This window comes from Sceloporus occidentalis, unplaced genomic scaffold, assembly GCF_023333645.1.
Source record: "Sceloporus occidentalis isolate IW3139 unplaced genomic scaffold, rSceOcc1.0.p SCAF_6, whole genome shotgun sequence".
In the NCBI taxonomy this organism is placed as follows: Eukaryota; Metazoa; Chordata; class Lepidosauria; order Squamata; family Phrynosomatidae; genus Sceloporus; species Sceloporus occidentalis.
The window spans coordinates 72151513-72172011 of record NW_028316986.1 but is presented as its reverse complement, the minus strand read 5'-3'; the positions used below and the strand labels follow the sequence as shown (position 1 = coordinate 72172011).

General features: G+C 39.4%; 1 protein-coding gene across 3 annotated transcripts in view; it reads right to left on the bottom strand.

Annotated features, from left to right (window-relative positions):
• Window positions 1-630: 630 nt before the first annotated feature.
• Window positions 631-20499, bottom strand: part of LOC149310929 (uncharacterized) — a 72518-nt gene continuing 52649 nt past the window's right edge. For all 3 annotated transcript variants that reach the window (XM_089530045.1, XM_089530044.1, XM_089530043.1), the window contains exons 9-14: window positions 13593-13685; window positions 11272-11369; window positions 7371-7431; window positions 6095-6264; window positions 2190-2289; window positions 631-921 (exon numbers count right to left, since the gene is read on the bottom strand). In XM_089530045.1, the coding sequence (XP_089386171.1) occupies window positions 847-921; window positions 2190-2289; window positions 6095-6264; window positions 7371-7431; window positions 11272-11369; window positions 13593-13685 (597 nt within the window). In that variant the 3' untranslated portion in view covers window positions 631-846. The remainder of the gene's footprint in view (window positions 922-2189; window positions 2290-6094; window positions 6265-7370; window positions 7432-11271; window positions 11370-13592; window positions 13686-20499) is intronic.

The window sequence follows — 20499 nt, the reverse complement described above, 5'->3', positions numbered from 1 at the left end:
TAGAAAACTATTATGAAATGGTGTATATGTACCTAAAAGCACCACATTCTGTCTGATCTTGGAAGCTAAGCAGGGTCTGCCCTGGTTACTACTTGGACAGGAGGCCTCCAATGAATACCAGGTGCTTTGGGCTATATTTTAGAGGAAGGAGCTGACTAAACCACCCCAGAGTACTCCTTGCCTAAGAAAACCCTATGGAATCCATGGGGTTGCCATAAGTCAATAGGCAACTTCAAGGCACATGCACACATGTGGAAGAATTTGCAGTTTTAGAAGATATCAACTCAAGCTAAAAGGCCAAAAGACTGTGTCTGAGATGAACGTGTTCCAGAAAAAGTGGTATCTTTTACATGGGCCCTAATAAGTCTCCCATTGTCTTTAGAACCAGTGCAGTTGTGAAGGCAAAGACACTGTCACTCTGAAGTGATTATTCTTCATCATCCATGAAAATATAAATAATATTAACTTGGAAAACCTGAGACTTAAAACAGAGTCATTTGAAAATTTAAGAGGACATACTGTTATCTCTCAGAGAAATGGCCAGCAACATTACCATGATGTTTTTTTTCCCTGCAGCAACACCATCACCCATATATGGAGTAGTAAAAATGTTTATAATTTTAAAGGCAATATAATGATATATAATAATAAGAGATTTTAAAAGAAAGTCATTGTTCAACTTTTCAGCCAAGCAAAATACACACTAATCAATGTTATAGAACAATCTTATTAAACAAAAGTAATTTTCAGCTTTAAGTACAGGAAAAGAAGCAAGGAAAGAAAAGGTGGAATGATAGGACTAAACATGATCATCCATAAAGTATTTGTGTAGGACCACATATATAATTAATATTTTTCCTTATTGTTGATGAGGTCTTGGTCAGCATAGTTTGTCCAGTAGTTGCCTAAAAGTTTGGCTTCCTAAAAATAATCATGTAAAGAAACGTTTAATATAAACAATAATTTGCTATACAGTCCAAGTTATTTAACAACAGTTAAAAATTAATATAAGCAGATGAATAACAGCATGAACTTGAGAAATAGTTACTCAACAATTCTATAATACTTTTTGTATTGTAATCGTAACTATTACTAACTACATGTACAGCAGGGTGAAGAGAAGCAGTTTCTCCCACATTATTTACTCTTGACCTTTGAAGTAAGATGTTGGCCAGTGCAATCCTATGAGAGGGACAATGAGAGGAATCGAGATAGTTTTTCAGTATTCTTTCAGGAAGATGTTTGTTTTTTAATGATCATTGTCTTTCTTTACTTTTGTTTCCTGATGATTTTAATGGGAGGAACTGCCAGTTCTTTTCCAGTTTTGGGACAGATCCCTGCAGTCCAAAATCTGTTGCCTGCTGTCCCTCTTTTCCTCCATCTCTCTCACACAAACCATTTGATTGTGATCTGAGCAGCAGGGATGCTGACATTTCAAGGCAAGGCACCTCCTGCTGAGGCCATAGGCTGTCTTTGCTCTTGGCACACCAGAATTTCTGAGCTCTTCATAAAAAAACATGGCTTAAGGAATTTCCACAGCCTCATAGGCTTACCAGGTTGGGTCTCCCACTCTGAGGACAGACCTCTCCCTCTCTCTTTTTCCCATCACTCTTTAGCTTCTCCTCCCTACTTCTTCACATCCCTGCCTTGGAGACAGAGATTGTAAAAAATTATATGATCCCCAGGGTATCATTCTAGGAACCATAGCAGTACAGTCTAAATTACTTATTTCACAAAAATAGTATAGTATACATTATTAATTATGGATTAACTTCAAATGCCTGGCAGGAACTGTACAGCTACTTTATATACAGTTAAAGTAGAAGTGGGCAGAGATGTTTGAAAACTCCTCTACTTGTTCTGTTTGTTTGTTTTTAAACATAATCTCCATTGGTAGTAAAGCCCACGAGTTACTTTACAGTAATGCACCCACTCCAATAACCTTGCTAAATTGCAGAGTTGAAAAAGACTTCCAAATCACCTAGGCTAGGAATACCGATGTTTAGTTTGCCATGTTGCCATGTAACCTTTGCAAGAATCTGGTGTAGTTGTTGCCAAAAACCATGCAGAGGCTGGATTTTGTTCATGAGTTAACAGATACCATGTTCTGACATATGAACTACTAATACAATTCTATGCAACAGGATCCAAAAAGTCAAGGAAGAAAACTAAAACTAAAAAGAACCTACCAAAACTGGATTGTAGAGAGCAACATCTTCCAAAGTTAAAGGCACAGGAATCATTTCATATTTGGTAAAGGGAGTAATATTATTTTTCTCATCTTCTATTCTATAAGGTAAATTCAGAACATCTTCAATATTATGAGAAAATACAATTATATTACTCAAAATACAAAATATTCATCAACATACAAAATTGTTTCAACGTACACTTATATTCATACAATATGCAACTATATTGGCAAAAGGTATATATAGGCAGAAAGAATGAGGCAGGTGAATGTTTGATAGATTTTTGTGAGGACAATAAACTATTCACTGCAAACATCTTCTTCATGCAACCAGAAAAAAGGTTACACATATGGACGTCACCAGACAGCCAACACAAAAACCAAATAGATTACATAAGCAAAAGCAAAAGATGGAGAAGCTCCATCCTTGTGGCCAAAACTAGACCAGTAGAGACCATGAACTACTTATATCAAAAGTAAGAGTAAAACTGAAGAAAAAAATCAAAATCATCATACCAAAATATGATCTGAACAACACCTCAACAGAATTCATAGACAATATAAGAAACAGATTTGCACTATTAAGCATAATCGACCGAGAAGAACTATAGACAGAAGCCAGAGATGCAATAAAGGATGAATACACACAGACACTTATAGTAGCCAAAAGGAAGGGACGAAACAATGGATGACAGATAAAATGCTTCAAGCAGTAAAGGAAAGAAGAGAAGCAAAACAAAAGGGAGACAGGAGCAAAGTCAGAATCATGAATGCAACAGTACAAAGACTAATGAGAAAAGACAAGGATAATTACTACAATGACCAATGCAAGGAAATAGAAGACAATAACAAAAAAAGAAGAATGAGAGACCTTTCCCACAAGATTCTGGAAATTAAAGGGATAGTCAAACCAACGGCCGGGATTCTCTATGATAACACAAATAACATAATTCAAGACCAAGAGGGAATAAAAAAATGTTGGAGGCAATAAACAGAAAAGCTATACAAAAGAGATGAAAAAATGAAGGACACATGGAACAAAGAGACATATGAAGATGAATCACAATTTCTAAAAAATGAGGTAGAAGCTGCAATAAGAGAAATGGGGGAAAACAAATCACCAGGAACAGATGACATTCCAATTGAACTACTAAACTCACACTGACAGAATCAACTCCAATTTTAACCAACATATGTCAACAGATATGGAAAACAAAACAGTGGCCAACAGATTGGAAACAATCAATTTACATCCCCATTCACAAGAAAGGAAACACAGACTGCAGCAACTATATAGTGCTTATCTCCCACACAAGCAAAATCATGCTCAAAATTCTCCAATCAGACTCCAACCATACATGAAGAGAGAAATCGCAGAGGTCCAAGAGGGATTCAGAATAGAAAGAGGCACTAGGGACCACACGGCAAACATATGATGACTAATGGAGCACAGCAGGGAGTTCCAAAAGAAAATCAGCATGTGCGTTATAGATTATAGCAAAGCCTTCAAATACATAGATCATGAAAGACTATGGAATGCCCTTAAAGACATGGGAGTGCAAACACATCTAATAATCCTGATGAGGAATCTGTACATAGGAGAAGGCGCAATGGTTAGAACAGAACACGGAGAAACAGAAAGGTTCCCAAGTGGAAAAGGAGTCAGAGAAGGATGCATTATTTTACCCTATTTTTTCAACTTGTATGCAGACCTTATTATATGAAGATCAGGCTTGGACACAGGAGGAGGAGGAGTAAATACGAGGAAGGAACATCAACAATTTAAGATGTGCAGACAACACCATACTATTAGCAGAAAACAGTGGAGACCTAGAGTAACTACTGAGAAAGATCAAGGAAGAAAGTGCAAAGGCAGGCTTACTGTTGAACATAAAGAAAACAAAGGCAGGGTACAGACCACCCAGAAGAGGCGCCTCCTCGGCGCCTCTCTCTGCTGCACAGCTGCGCCGCAGCATACAAATTGCGCGGTGCAGCTGCACAGCAGAAAAGGAGCTCTAAAAAGCGGCTCCTTTTTACTGCGCCGCAAAGTGCCAAAGACGGCGCATATATGCCGCAGCTGCACATCTCCGTATGGAAGCTGCACAGCTGCAACGTAATGATTACGCGCACCATGTGTAAGGCACTGCGTAACAGCAGCGCGTGCACGATGTGATAGGGTTGCGGGGCGTGTGCATGCGCCACCCCGAGGCAACCCCAGCACGTTGTGGACGCGCCGCAAAGGGCCGTCTGGAGAGGGCCAAAAATAATGACCATGGAGGATCTTCACAAGTTCAATCTAGACAATGAGGAAAGAGAGATAGTAAAAGAGTTTCTATACTTGGGATCAAACATAGATCAAAATGGGGACTGCAGTCAAGAAATCAGAAGAAGACAAAGAATGAGGAGGGCAGCTATGAAAGAACTAGAAAAGGTCCTAAAGAGCAAAGATATACAACGATGCATGAAAGTCAGAATTGTACAAGCAATTGTATTCCCCATTATCATGTATGGATGTGAGAGCTGAACAATTAAGAAAATGGACAAAAAGAAAATAAATTCATTTGAGATGTGGTGCTAGAGAATAGTGTTGATGATACTATAGACAGCACAAAGAACAAATAGGTGGGTCATAGAGCAGATCAAGCCTGACATTTCCCTGGAGGCTAAGGCCCAGTACAGACCGTGCCTTGTTTTGCTGCAAGAGGAAGCTGCAGTAGACAAACCACGCGGCTTCCTCATGCAGCAAAAAGAACCGGCAAAAAACATGTTCTTTTTGCAGTGCGTCATTATGGCGCCACGATGTGCAGACACTAAGCATCTGTCGTGTCAAAATGGTGGCCTCCATCTGTACAGGGCACCACCATTTTGACGCCCTCATCACGTGCGAGGGGCATCTGGAAGCGTCGCCCCTCGCACTTGACGAGGGTGCCCTATCGCACACGTCTGTCCCACGCCTAAGATGACTAAACTGAGGCTGTCGTACTTTGGTCACATCATGAGAAGACATGACTCATTAGAAAATACACTAATGTTGGGTAAAGTGGAAGTACAGCGCGCTTGCGTTATACGCGGGTGCACTATACGCGGCTTTGAGCACACTTGCTCAAGTCGCGGGGAGTGTGTGGGGCACAAGGGGCAGCACGTCCCATTCAGGGGAATGGGCGCGCACCCATGATGTGCATGTGCTGCCACGCGCACGAGCCCCAATCAAATGAATGGGACTTGAGCATAGGCGGAATTCGCCTTACGCGTAAGGCAAGGGTCCACTGTAATTAAAAAGAGAGGAAGACCACATGTTAGATGGATGGACTCAGTTAAGGTGGTCATGGGTATGAATCTGCAGAAATTGGGAAGAGTAGTGGAGGATAGGGGTCTTGGAGGTGTCTCATTCACAGGGTCTCCTTGAGTCGAAATCAACAACAAATACAACTATGCATTCCAAGAGCCCTGTTTTTCCACACTATGTGGAATACACTTTCTAAATGCCAACTGGTGTTTATTCCTCACAAAATGAAGTAATATACATGAACATGGTGACAATCAGAATTAGCAGACTTTAGTATTTATAGCACAGTGTGTATGCAAAATTATTAGATACTACATTATTAATATGTTTAAGAATTTTTTGTTATAATGGAATAATCAGAAACATTTAACAAGTATTTTTACTCAATTTTAAAAACAATCACCAGGATGTGATGTTCCATCTCTTCATCAGTAAAGATGCCTGTAACTTTACCCTTGCATACTTGAAGCCTGAAGATATGTATTACTCACTTAGAAAAAAATTAAGACAACTATTTCTCTCTTTGATCTTAATAATATTGCAGGAAAATAAAACAAGCTCAGTCCACAAACAATTGTCATCAAATAAAATTTGGAATAAAATAAAAAAATAGTTACATTTCAACAAGTTCTTTCTCTTTCTCCTGCTTCAATGTCTTATTTTCTTTTAGAAATCTGAATATTTGTGAGGTGTCCTTATGATGCATTTCCTGTTGTTTTGCACCCACTATCTTTCTCTTTTGATTCACTCCAGATCCTTCATGCTCACTTGGAAATAAATATTCCATCTTGAGACCATGAAAATAAACGTTAGTATAATGCTTAAAATGAAATAAACATGCTATTTTGAATATTAAAGTCATCAAGAAAATGAGTGTATTTATTAAAAATTAAATAACAAATGCTACCAGACAGAAAAGAGAGAGAGTAAAAAAAATGTTTAGAGCAGGTAAAGTAAATTTAACTATGTGCAACACATCAGTATGGTCCAAAACACACTACAGAAATAATCCAACTTGAGACCACTTTAAACTGCCCTGGCTCAGTGCTAGGGAATCCTGGAAATTGTAGTTTATTGTGGCATGAGGACTCTCTCTGACAGAGAAGGCTAAACGTCTCAAAAACTACAGTTCACAGGATTCCCCAGCATAGAGCTAGGGCAGTTAAAATGGTCTGAAACTGGATTATTTCTGCAGTGTGTCTTGGACCTATGTCTCCATACCTAATATCTGACATTCATTTAATCCCACACACTCTCTAGTATGGGTACAAGGAGTGTGTGGCCCTCCAAATCATGCTGGAATACAGTTCTCATCATCCTTCAACACTGTCATGCTGTCTTGACCTGCTGGGAGTTGCAACTCAACATCATCTGGAAGGGATCACATTCCTTTTCCCTATTATATACTGGTGCTCTTAAGTTTTACTCCTGAGAAAAACATTTCATAATCAGCTATGTGCTGTTGTATAGAAATTCTCCCACAGTAGCTATACTGAAATAACTGGTGGTTGGCATTACAGGAAAGCTTTATGAAAATCACATAGCCTGCCTAATATGAGCACAGAAGCACTTTGGCACTCCATTTTAGATTTATTTATTTATTTGGCCTGTCTGTACCCAGGAATGTAAGCAAGGATAAACAGTTGGAAATCATAATCAATTTTTGGATATTAAGCATTTCCAGCAGTACTTAAGGAATAAGTCATTTTAGATCTGCTTGTTATTTCTTAACATGCAGTAAAATTTAATTTATTGTTTAATGTCAAAACAGGAGTAAATAAAGGGAAAAACAGAATCAAAGCACACGGATATGATCTAGGAGAAGCCTACTGAGGAACTTCTGCATGTATACAACTCAGCCTGTTAAGATGAAAGTAGTGACTGAATACTAACCAGATCATGAAGGGTTTGCTGTTTTCTGATGTGATCAAACTGTCCATTTTCTTCTAGAAGTCTATCAGAAAGCATCAATAAACCACTATTATTATTATAATTATCAAAGAAAGAAAAAAAATGAACAGAGGGAAGAAAAACTATCCACCAACTGCTTTAAAACTCAATAGATTTTATTCTAGTTGCCTTCATATTACTGTCTGCCTGGTTCACTGGAAACACATTATAGTTGGGAAGGGTTTGCAAAGAGATCAGTAAATCATTTTTCAGTATATTTTACACAAGAGAGACAGAGACCTGGAATTTGTCTGATAAGATTCTCACCTCCACTGATACTATTACAAAGTATCATAAAAATGTCTTTCAACATCATCTTTTAAAAAAATCAACAACTTGTAAATGTAGCCAATGTGGTATATACACGCAAGAATCAAATTTGATGTGAATAACAGTCCTTAGATATTGCTAAGGTTTAGATCTGGAAATGTGATAATATTTTTGTTTCTTTCCAATTACCTGCCAACCACTGTATTTTGGGATGGTTTTTGCTCCACTGGAAAAGATGTATCTATGGCAGGTTATAAACCGCGTGGCTCCGTTACGGAGCAAAAAAGAAGCTCCAAAATGGAGCTTCTTTCCGCGGCGCAGCTATGACGCTGGCGCACTCATGACGTCATAGGCGCTGCGACACGTCTGGACGCTATGCGTCCAAGACGTAAACATGGCGGTGGCCGTCTGGAATGGCCGTCGCCCAAAAATACGTAGTGACTACGTATTAGGGTTAGGGGGGTGCGGAAACACCGCACCTTCCTAATCCTAATACGTAGTCACTACGTATTTTTTGGCGGTCTGTAACCCGCCCAAGTTACTCCTCAGAATTTGAAACATACAGACGGGATACAGACGGGCAAAAAGGGGTGTATTCATGACGTCATGAAGGTAGAGCCTTCAGACGGGCCTTACCTGAATGCCGCCATGAACACGCCCCCCGCACGCCCCAAGCGGGAAGAGGCGGCATTAAAAAGGTGCTGCTTTTCTCCACTTCTTTTCCGTTTGATGCGCAGCTGCGCAGCTCCGTCTGTAAGCTGCTGCACCGGTACGTCAGAATTGCTACGCCGCTAATTTAAGTTGCCCATTTAAAAGCTCCGAGTCAGCTGCGTCGCATAATGAGTTGGGGTCCTGGAAAATGCATAGGTTGCAGTCAGGCTTTAATTGCAGCGTCAGCTGCCATGCAGGTGTGGAAGCTGCAGCACAGCTGCAGCGCATTTTAAGACTCGTAACCCTAACCCTAACCCTAACCCTAACCCTAACCCTAGAGCAACATGTACGCATGCGCTGCTTGGAAAGTTTGGACTTTAAAGTGAGCCCCTACACACATTCCTGTGCCATTTTCACCTAACAATAAAAACCGCTAAAACTGTAAATATTTACATATGTACAAGGGAGGTGATGGGGGATGGCAGGGGGACAGCGGTGGCAGCGGCGACAGCTGTGGCTGTGCATTGCAGATTCAGCAAGAGCGCGGGGACCAAAGGAGAGGAGGCATCCATGATGCTGGTGACACTGGCAAAGTGCAAGCGGGCAAGGATGCCAACACCAGCTGATTACCAGCTGGCAGGAGACCACCATTGTTCTTGGGCAGAGCGGGGAAAAAAGTTTTAAAGGGGCTTGGGCACTTTAAATGTGCCCATAGGCTTTCTGCCGCCGCTGCTTAGCGCTGCAGCTGCGCAGCTGCGCATCCACCAGCCGGCAAAGGAAAAAAAAAGTCCCGTTTTTGGCCGCCCGTGAAGAAGCTGCCTCTCTCTTTGCAGCGTCCTCTGAGGCGGCGGTTTGGAAACTCCGGGTCAGAAACGGCCCCAGGTGAGGCGTCTTCACTGCCCCCCATGTGGAAGTCCCATCTCCTGAGCCACGCCCCCGGGGCGGGCGGTCTGGAGGCTCCGTATTCAGCAGAATACACCTCCAAGACATCTTCCCCTGCCCGTCTGTATCCCGCCATTAATATTATAAATGACTGGTCAGTGGAATATTATCATGTAGATATGGAAAACACATACCAATATGCTCTTAAACCTAAACCTTTTGAAATAAAGGGATACTGCAAAAAGGACATTTTATCACTCTTGATAAAATGCAAGAGTTCCCATGTCCTCTCATATGCAGAGATATGCCGCACAAAGAAGCAAATACTACCAAGCTTTCTGTTGAGGACAGTGGTTATGACATGGATGCTACCCAAAGACAGCAGTATAATTTCCCTTTAACTGCCATGGTTTTGTCCTACAGAATTCTGATATTTGCAGTTTAGGGATGGGTATCTATAATTCTCTGTCCTAGAGCTCCAGTGCCTCACCAACCCAACCTCGGGATTCTTGGGATGTAATCAAAGAATCAAAGTGGGATCACGGTGCTATAATTTAGGTAGTATGAAAGGGCTCCTGGTTGTTGTTGCTTAATTTCATTTCATTTCAATAGGCCTTACTAGACTGGTTTTAAGCAATAAATATTTACTTCAGTACATTCACACATTCAAATCAGCAATGATCCCAATAAATTTATTTGTTAAGTTGCAGGTTTTAACATTTTCATTTACCAGGGGACAACCACACTGACAATCCCCACTGTCTGGTGCTGAATATGATGAGCAAGGAACAGTAACATTTTAATTTCCACAATCACCCAGCTAGCACAAGCATTTACCATGCTGTCTGGAGGATTCTGGGAACTGTAGTCCAAAAATAACATTTGTCAAGCTCTAGATTAGACCTAAGTTTCCTTCTGTAGAATTGAGCAGGAAGAGTTTTAGGAGTTGGTTGTTTGGTGGTCCTTTCCTCATCACACCTTCAAGATTGAGAGAAAGGCTAGGTGTTACTCAGTTACTTTGCTCCTGAGATGCTCATGGTACTGAGTCCTGCTTAGAGCCGTTCAGAGGAAGAAAGGAAGAAGGCAGGGCCTTTTAAAGATAAGTGGGAATTGAATACAGTCGGCCCTTCTTATACACAGATTTTTTATACACGGATTCAAGCATACACGGTCTGAAAATGTTCAAAAAAAGTATAAATTTACCTTGATTTTCCATTTTTTATAAGGGACACCATTTTGCTATGTCATTATATTTAATGGGACTTGAGCATACACGGATTTTGTGATACACGGGGGATCTTGGAACTAAACCCCAGTGTATAACAAGGGTCCACTGTAGACAACTCTGGGCTTCCCAGGCAGGCAATTCCTTTGGTTGCTTCTCACTTCTTACTAGGATTGCAAACTGTGGCAATGAATGCTCTATCATAAGTTCAAGAAAACATTTTTTAAAATGCTTATATTTGTTGAAAAAAGGATGTCCATTGCCAGACCTCTAAGTGTCCTCTTTCTTGTTAGTCAAACACCTTACTTGTTGTGAAAGGGGGAATAAGCTTCTTGTCTCTAATAAATATTATTAATAATGAAATAATGAAATCATCATCATCATCATCATCATCATCATCATCCCCTAAGGTGTGTTATGTTTTAAAAGCCACAAACCTGTAACGTTTATCTAGACATTGAGTTTAACTGTCATTTAAAGATGCTAGGTGCTTAAGTAAACAACACACCAAAAAAGATACCGTGATCCCCAAATGGGAATCTCTGGCCTTCTGGATGTTGTTGGACCACAACTAGCCAGGACAGTGATAAGGAATGATGGGCACTGTAGTCCCAAAAAGCCATTAAATTTTCTTACTCCCCCATCACTACTCAAACGGCTCCTTCTAGCTCCAGCTAGTGTCTAGATGTCAATAGACTTTTCCTGTACAATCTTTTGAGTATAGAATCATAAAAGCTCCTTATGAAATTGTATATTTAACAACAAAACAAAACATGTGCAAATTGTATCATGTAATTTGTTCTGAATATAACCTACCTCTTGGATAAAGCCATGTTCAGAAGGGAAAAATAATACATATTGCGCACACAGTAAAGATGTTTTTCATTTTTTCTTTGTCTTTCAGATGTTTCATTCTAACAGTCAATAAAAAAGAAGTATGGTAATCTTTATCTGCACATTTGGTTTGGAAGTGTGTGCCTTAACTGCAGGGTACAATGTAAAGTCCCTAACAACCTTCTCCATGAAGCAGTTTCATGATGACATTGTTTATTCTGAAGCTGTATATAAAAATTACTACTGCTGCTGCTTTTTCTCTTTCACATATTTTTTTCAAACTGTATTAGAAAGAACTAGGACAAATATTTGTCCAAAATGTACTGAAGATACTAGTGGCATATTTATAACAGATAGTTTGAGTAAACGTTTTCTGTTCAAATTAGGCTACTGTTCAAACCTCTTCCAAACACTTCCGGAAGTATATTCTGAAACACAGTGCACTCTTCTCTGCTCTCAGTTCAAAAAGCAATATCATATACACAGGTGTGTAACATTTATTTTTGGCAAATACATTAAAAGCTAGCATGGTATAGTGGTTTGAGTATTGGACAATGTACAGAGCCCAGGGTTTGAATCCCCACTCAGCCATGAAAACCTACTTCCTGAGCTTGGGCAAGTCATTCTTTCTCAGTCTGAGAGAATGACAATGGCAAACCCTCTCTGAAGTAATCTTGCCAAAAAAGAAAACAAGAGGGGGTTCACCTTAATGTCACCATAAATCAGAAATGATTTGATGGCACACAACAACAACCACATACATGAAATTCATGTGTATGTGTTTTTTAATGTCTTTAATTGGACTCCAACTTATGGTAACCCTATCTTTGGGCTTTTTTTAACAAAACTGACTCAGCAGATGTCATTTGCCTTCCTCTTAGGCTGAGAGTGTGTGATTTGCTCAGATTCAAACCCCAGGTTCTGAGAGGCCTAGTCCAATACTCAAACCACTATTCCATGCTGGCTGTCTTATTGTTGACATTAGAGAACTTAGAATGCAAGTGTTGTTCAAGGCCTATCCCACAAATTGTTTCCTGCCCTTGTTAAATTCATGATTAAGAATCACTATGTTGGTGTAGTCTGATTTTATCTAGAAAAACAAAATGGCCAATCGGAGTGATTATTTTTAAAATCATGCTGTTGTCTCTCAGTCCAGTAAGAATTTTGCACAGAGTTCACGATTTCTAACTGAATAATTCAAACAGACATGACTTCAACACTGAGTTTATACATAGGAACAAAACTAATATTTTACTGTGATCAGTATGCATATGTAATAATGAATATGAGCTTTGCTTCTTATTTTTTGATGGAAAATTTATACTATTGTTATTGTTGTTGCTTTTCAAACTTCTCATAAAACACTGTCATTTTAAATAATCTAAAAGATGAAACACTATTATATTAAGAGGTTTTGAAGAGATCTGGAGAAAAGGGTAGCTAGGGTAAGACACAGTTTATAGCCCTCTCTGGGAGAAGGCAAGAACCTGTTCCTTATCTGCATAATTGATTAGGAAGCTTGATTGCACCTTTTAAGAGCCCTAGTGCCCTGGAGTAAAATGCAAAAGGGAAATTGCATTTTGGAATAAAGACCATGTTGACACAGACCTGGAGCCTGCCTCTGAATGGTTAAGACCATTCTCTGAAACAACCTTCCCCAAAATTAAAGTGACCCCTGCCCTTCTTTACAAGCAATGGGTGCATCTTGACTTTAGACCAGCTGAATAGCAATCCTGATTTAACTTAAAGTCCTACCTACATCAATGGCAGTGTTAAGAACTTTGTTGCTTCACACAATGTGTGGCCCCGTTTACAAGATCACAAATAGCACTCACTCTGTGCAATGCCAATATCAACTTTTATCATTTAATATAACCTGGCAGACCAGGAATATAAGAACAACTAGCTTGAGCAGACAGTTGAGTGAGTCAGATGTGCTCCAGATAAGAGTGTGAAACCTACCACTCCCCTTGACTTTGTAGTTCTCTAATCATCCTAAGTAAAGAAGACTTGTGAATCTCTCTAGCAGGAAGCAGCTGATGGCACAGTAGCCTAGCCCCATTGTGTGGGCCCTTTCTGCCCAGCTTCATTATTATCATCATAACAAAGCCAGTGCTTCCCTTTCTCCTCCTTCAGATCTCAGCTTGATCTTGAGTCTTCAGAAATTCTCCTCCATACTGTAACATTTGGGTGTCTCTTCCAGACAGAGAACAAACACAAGAACTCACCCTCCTCCACCTCACCCCCACCCCTCTGTAAAACCCTCTGGGGAAATGGAGGCATGGGAATGGGGAGATGCAAACCTGATGATGATCAGCCCAAGAAGTCACCACCTGCTGGGTTTGGGATGGCTCCCCATGCCTTTTCTGCACTTCAGAAAGCCAAGAGAGCAGCAACTGTGGGGAGGAAATGATGAGAAGGAAATCTCCAATGATATTTCAAGAAATGTTCAGACAGAGGGGGGAAAAGAAACAAAAACAAACAAGTACTGTAGCAGAAATAATCATAGATAAGATCCAATTTCCCATTTTGTTTTGCTTTCTTAAGGGGTTATTCTGCTACCCATTGGAATGTATCAGTACTGTTTATTGCAGCTTTGGAAGACATCAAAGTTTAGGACAAAGTTGATTAATTAATCCTCCTACCTTTCTGCCCAAAATTTGCTCAAGGAGGTTAATAATAACTACACACACACACACACACACACACACACACACACAGTTGACAAATACATAAAAAGAAATATAAATGGAAATAAAAATAAAATACAACAATGAAATATATACCCAGCTCTGAACCAGTACAGTCAACTTTAATAGCAGATTAGGTTACATGACTGTTGTTGTTTGCCTTCAAGTCCTTTCCAACGTATTGTGATCCTAAGGTGAATTTATCACATGACAAAGTACTGCCTGAATAAAAATGTCTACTTGCTGGGAGAAAGACAACAGAATAGTTGACAACCTAGCTTTCTTCAGCAGGAAGTCAGAGTCCAGGACCAGCCACCTAGAAGCCCCTCACATGCCTTACATCCAGTAGCAGATGGACTGAGAAAATTCTAGGCAGATTTGTATGAAAGAATGCAATATTCCAAACAGCCTCTTCCAAGTAGTATAGGACTTAATAGGCCATAACCAGCACTTTGAATTGTGCTTACATGGAAACAAACAGGTACCCAGTGAAACCCTTATAACAGAGTAGTTGCACTCTCTACACCACTACCTCCCTCCCAATCAACAGAGTGCCTACAGTATTCTGGAGTAAGAATAATGGCTACTTAGTGAATATGTGAAATTAAATAGCTATAGCCTGAAACAACCATAAATCATCTGACTTCCAGAATACACAGGAATCTGATAAATGTACAACAGAAATAGCAATAGTAAGTACATTTCTATACTACTTATTAGTGCACTTAAGCATTCCCTAAGCAGTTTACAATGTGTAAGCTAATTGCCCCCAACAAGCTGGGTACTCATTTTAGCGACCTATGGAAGGAGGCATGGCTGAGTGGACTCTGGAGCCCTGCCTGGGATTGAATTCACAACCTTGTGGCTGTGAATGGCTGCAGTACCAGCATTTAACCAGTGCGCCACCATAGCTCCTTATTTATTTATTTTTTAAAAAATCATTTTTATAATCATTTTTAAAATCATTTATTTTTTAAAAATCATGTTTCTTTCTTGGATTTTTAAAAAAGTGACTATGGCAGTTTACAGACCGCCCAAAAAGGGCAGTCTTCCAGCACCAGTGTTTGATGCGCCAGGGAACCGCAGCAGACAAACCGTGTGATTCCTTGGCGCAGCAAAAAGAACCCGCAAAAAGCAGGTTCTTTTTGCGGCGCGGTAATGATGCCGCAAGGCGCCAATGGTGCACTTGCGGCGTCATTTCTGCGCTGCGACGTGCAGAAGCTAAGCGTCTGCTACGTCAAAATTTTACATGGGCGCCGCCATTTTGTACATGCTTGGCACATATTAGGATTAGGGCGTCAGGAAAGGACACCCTTTCATAACCCTAGTACGTGCTGAGCATGTACTATTGGCGCGTCTGGAACGCACCAAAGTGACTGTTTTTGACAGGACCAATAATGACCATCTATTATATTAGAGCATCATGTTTGTCTTGGCCACACTGGCATTTACTGATGACATAATCATGAAATCGTAGGTGTGTGGCTCATATTTTCAAGTGAAGGTGTTAATATCTAATTTTAATCTACTGTTAGCTATTAGTCTGATCTTAATACAGTATAACATTTTGCTAAACTTGAGAGTGATGAGTATCAAGATGGCAGGGGGAAGTTAATTAGAGTCTGGAAGGAAATGGAAACTATTCAGCCACTGAGTAGAGAAGGGCCAAACTGTGAATTAGATATGTTTTTCAAAAGCATGTTGGATGTGGCCACTTTTGTTCTGAAGGAGAAGCAGTGACATGACCTTGATCCAGTGTCATTCTCCTGATCCAGATTGGGGTTTACCACTAGTCTCCTACCAACAATTCTCTGGCTCTTATTTCATAACCTCCAACATTTTACAGATGAAAACTGAGACACGTGTGGCCAAAATGGCAAAAGTTATCAATGAGAAAGAACATAAAAGCTAGGAGAGGCTGCTGCAGTTTACTTTTGCCTGATCATCATGGAAAGGATAAGATTCCATCATCTCCTCTCCTCACTTTTGCACTGTGAACACTGTTTGCAGTAACTGAAGTAAGCTGAGGAAAAAGGGGGAAAGTGGAAGGAGGAGAGAGAAAAACAGAAACATTTTAAAAGCATTTGGATTATTTGGGACTGCCCCTGCCAAGTGGGGACAGTTGGAGGGTATGCCATTTGTTAGTCATGAACAATGTTTGCCTAAAACAGACAGTATGAAAGGATGCAGAAAGGAGTATTCTGATTCCAACAAAAATTATTTGTTGTACACTATGAGTGGGCAAAGTGTTCCTCTCCTGATGTTGGACTGCAACTCCTAGCATTTCTCACCGTTGGCTATGCTGACTGGAACTGCTGGAAATTACAGTCCAGTAATATTCTGGAGAGCCATACAGTTTCCCACCTCTGCTTTATATCTTTGACCAAGCACAGTCTCCTTGCTATTTCCAGTTCCAAGCTGAAAACCAAACTTGCTGAGTGTCGTCACGTTTTATTCTGAAATCTAGCTTTGTTATGGGCCAGAATGCACAAGGTAAATGGACTAGCAACTGGACTAGTGCTGACAGTTGCTTTTTCTCAGCTCTTGTTTCTTGCCTGGATCTCCTCTTTCTTCTCTTTGCTATTACCTGTTTTCTAGGGTCCAATTGATAACTGTATTTAGTTATTTTTGTTTATGCTCCTTATTTATCCTCATCCTTTAATCAAAAGATCAAGGGTAACTAGATAAAGAATCACAACATTTTTTTAAAAAAAATCAGGGTACAGATCAAGACACAGTCAGAAAAAAAGGTGAAAATGTTTACTTTATTAATTTTGATGATAAAGATTTTACACACATTGCTATCTCTTCTGTTGACATCAAGGGATTAAAGAATGCTTTTTTCATTTGACCAGACTGTATATTTCAGCCTGATTCTAATGCCCCAACACACACACACACACACACACACACACACACACACACAGCATGACAAGTTCATTTCAATAACCAGAAGCCAGATCTATGTCAGTTATTTGTTCCTTATTAAAAAATTTTGGCTTACTGCAGACCATGATACATGATTTAAAATGTAAAATCTAAAGTGATTTTTCTGTTTCTTTACAGTCTGTGTTCAGTCTGATTTAACTTTTCCTCTTCTTTATAATTTTTAACATCCTTTGTATGATTAAGAAACTAGTAGAGCTTTGAAAGCTTGCATGTATTGGTTAATGGTATGTATTTGTTAATTGTTGTTGTTCTCTGCCTCGCTCCATGAGGAGAGATGGGTAAGAAAATAATAATAATAATACTCATGGATTGAAGCAGGAAACAACAATTAACAAATACATGACATTAACAAACACACAACAGTGTTTTATTGTTATTATTAAATACAGGATCAAGTTATATGACTGTGGTGAATGCTTTAACATTGGATGTACAGTAACATATAACATATAGGTTTGTGTTCAAAGATGTTTTTACATAAGCAGAAAGTGTCCCTAATACTGACACAAAATACAGCTCACAGCTCACTTATTTTTACTGACCTCACTATCTGAAAGACACCCACCCACCCACACATATCTCAAACTGTTAAGGAGGGTCCCCAAAACTCAACAGCAGCTGTTCAGGATGGCACACCTTTTCTGTTTGTGCAAAAGCATCTTTTAATAAAAACCACAGATTTTAATATAATAAAAGATATCATTTATGCCTTTAAGTTGACTCATCCAAGGTCACTCAATAGGTTTCCATGGCTGAGTGGGGATTCAAACCCCGATCTCCCAGAGTCCCATTCCAACACTTCATCATAATGGTTCTCTAATAAATAATACAATATTAAAGCATTTCTAAAAATTCTTCTTCTAATGCCTTTCAAAACTGGCTTGCCATTTCTTTCTAAGTACTTCAAACTTATTTTAAAATGTCTAGAATTCAGCTTAAACTATCCTTTGTAATGGCTTTTAAAATCTAGTTCAGTAAATTTTGTTTTTGTTGTCTTCCTTCAAGATGTCTGATTTATGGAGACCCTAAGGCTAACCTATCATAGGATTTTCTTGGCAAGATTTATTCAGAGGAAGTTTGACTTATCCTTCCTCTGAGGCTGAGAGAGTGTGACTTGCCCAAGGTCATCCAATGGGTTTCCATAGTTGAGTGGGGATTTGAATCCTGGTCTCCAGAGTCCTGTTCCAATGCTTGAACTACTACCCCATGCTGGTTCTCTGTAAATGAGTACCTTTTAATGCAATGAGCTGAATCTAAGAGCAGTCCGAAGACTTAAAATCTGGTCTCCAGAGTCAAAGTTCAATACTCAAACCACTAGCCAAGCTGGCTCTCACTTAGAATAGGCCTATTAAGTTAATGGGATTTGTTCAACTAAGTCCCATTGATTTCAGTACTTTCTCTAATTAAGAGGAAGATTAAATTTAGCCCTATGGACACAATCCAACCAAAGGTAAGTACTTTAAAGTCTCAAAAGGAAAGTTAATCAAACATTTAAGCCTCATCAGTTGAAAACAACAACATAAAAGTGTTTGGTTTGGGTTGAAGCATGTTCATTATAGTTAGATGATCAGTCTCTTTACAAAAAAGAAGGTCCAGTTACATGAACAAGTTGCATTGAAGTTATTCTCAGTTCAAATAAAAAACAAATACAAATCATATGCTCACTAGTTTTGCATCAACTTAAAAAGGAATGATAAAATTATCCAATTTCCATTCTTTCATCCCATTTTTTATTTGAAAAACTCTGATGTTCGGGCTCTCAATAGTGATACATCAAATAAGCTCACGGACTTCAGTACAGTTGCTTATGATAATTAGGATCAGTAAAAACCATTCCCTTACTTAAATCAATTTCTTATAAGTAAATGCAAAATGGAAATCGATAATGGGTTGGGATGAGCTTTACAACTTGCCAATGCACTCTACCCTACATGTGTTTCTACAAGTGTACAGTAAACTTCAGCTGGGTAAAGGGAAACCTGAATTAACATCTTATAAATAATAAATACTATATATGCACAATTCAGAGCACTTACTGTAGTCTCAGAAACTCTGACTGTTCTGTTCTGCCTGACATGTGATTCCAACTTTAATTTTGATTGAAGTAATGCAATTGTACACATTTGCAAACACAGTGTTAGTTTCCAACTAGGACAATCCTTAAGTTGTGAAGGAGAAAGGGGAGATTGCTTCAAAATCCACACCTGAAACTAATCGATTGTGACTGCTTCTTCATCTTCCTCTCCCCAACTGACCTAGTGGCTAATATCTTAATGTACCTGAGACAGCTAATTAAAAAAGGAAGTGGTCAAAGTCATTCTTTTTTTGTAGACTTCAAAGGTGATCTCTCCTTCCTCCTCTTTACATTTTACTGTTTGTGGTTCTGCAGCTGTCAGCTCACCCTGAGTTTCATGGCGTCAAACCTGCCTCCTCATGGTCCATAAAGTTACAGCAGCAGGGACCATGGTATGCAGGTGTGGAAAAGGGAAAAGGCTCAGGATGAGTCTCTTAATGGTTTTTCTGGCACCCCATGCTGTGCTGCTAAAGAAAGAGAGCTGCACTAGAGAAGACCACCTCTCTTTGTTTGGAAACATATTCTGGCTTGTATTGCTTCTCTCCAATGCAAAGGTGTTGGTTTTCCACGTTAAGGGTTGTTTGCTGAAATGATTCACCTTATACAGCATTTTAAAATGCTTTGAGGCTTTAATTAGACATAGGAGTGGAGTCACACCACAGCTAAGACTTTTACTTTCTATTTAACTTCAGTTTGCAAATGTTTTATTCAGTGAAAACTCCATGTCGTTTTAAGTTGGCTGTCAAACGAGAGGGGAAAATCTACTGCAGGCCTAACTGTCCTACACATTGGCCAAATCCAAAGGTATAGTCGTGTTAGTCTGGAAAATCAGTTTGCAAAAGGATCTTGAGCACTTTTGACAATAATTGAAAGAAATTAGTTGGTAGCATGAGTTTTCCTAGACTTAAGCCTACTTCCTCAAATCATGATCCACTCCAAGCATGCATCTGAGAAAATAGACTGAAGTCTATGAAAGCTCATGCTACCAACTTATTTCTTTCAGTTAGTCTCAAAGGTACTACAAGATCTCTTTCCATCTTTCTTTCAGTTAGAGTCAAAGGTGCTACAAGATCTCTTTGCATAAGTTGGCTAAGAAAAGAACTGGAAGGGTCTGCAAGGGACATTTAGTCCAATCCCTTGCAATGCTGGAGTTGTGACTTATTAGTTATGAAGAAGGCTGGAAATTATAAGCATCTTTGCTTGCTAGAGAGCAACTCAAGGCACATAAGAGGAGTTGCTTGCAAAGTAAACATGCACAGGGTTATATATATGCCTCACTATAATTCATGGAAGACTTTAATGATGACTAACAAGAGCTGCTGCTTTCAATGAGATTTAGTAACCACTTAGTTTTAGCCAAGCTGAAGGTGTTTGACTTTTATTCATCCCAGGACAGTATTTTCTGATTGTACAACATCAGAATGTGCTTTGCTGCATTTGTTTCAGTGTTTGTAAACTGCTTCAAGTCCAGGACTGGGGAAAAGATAGAATATATAA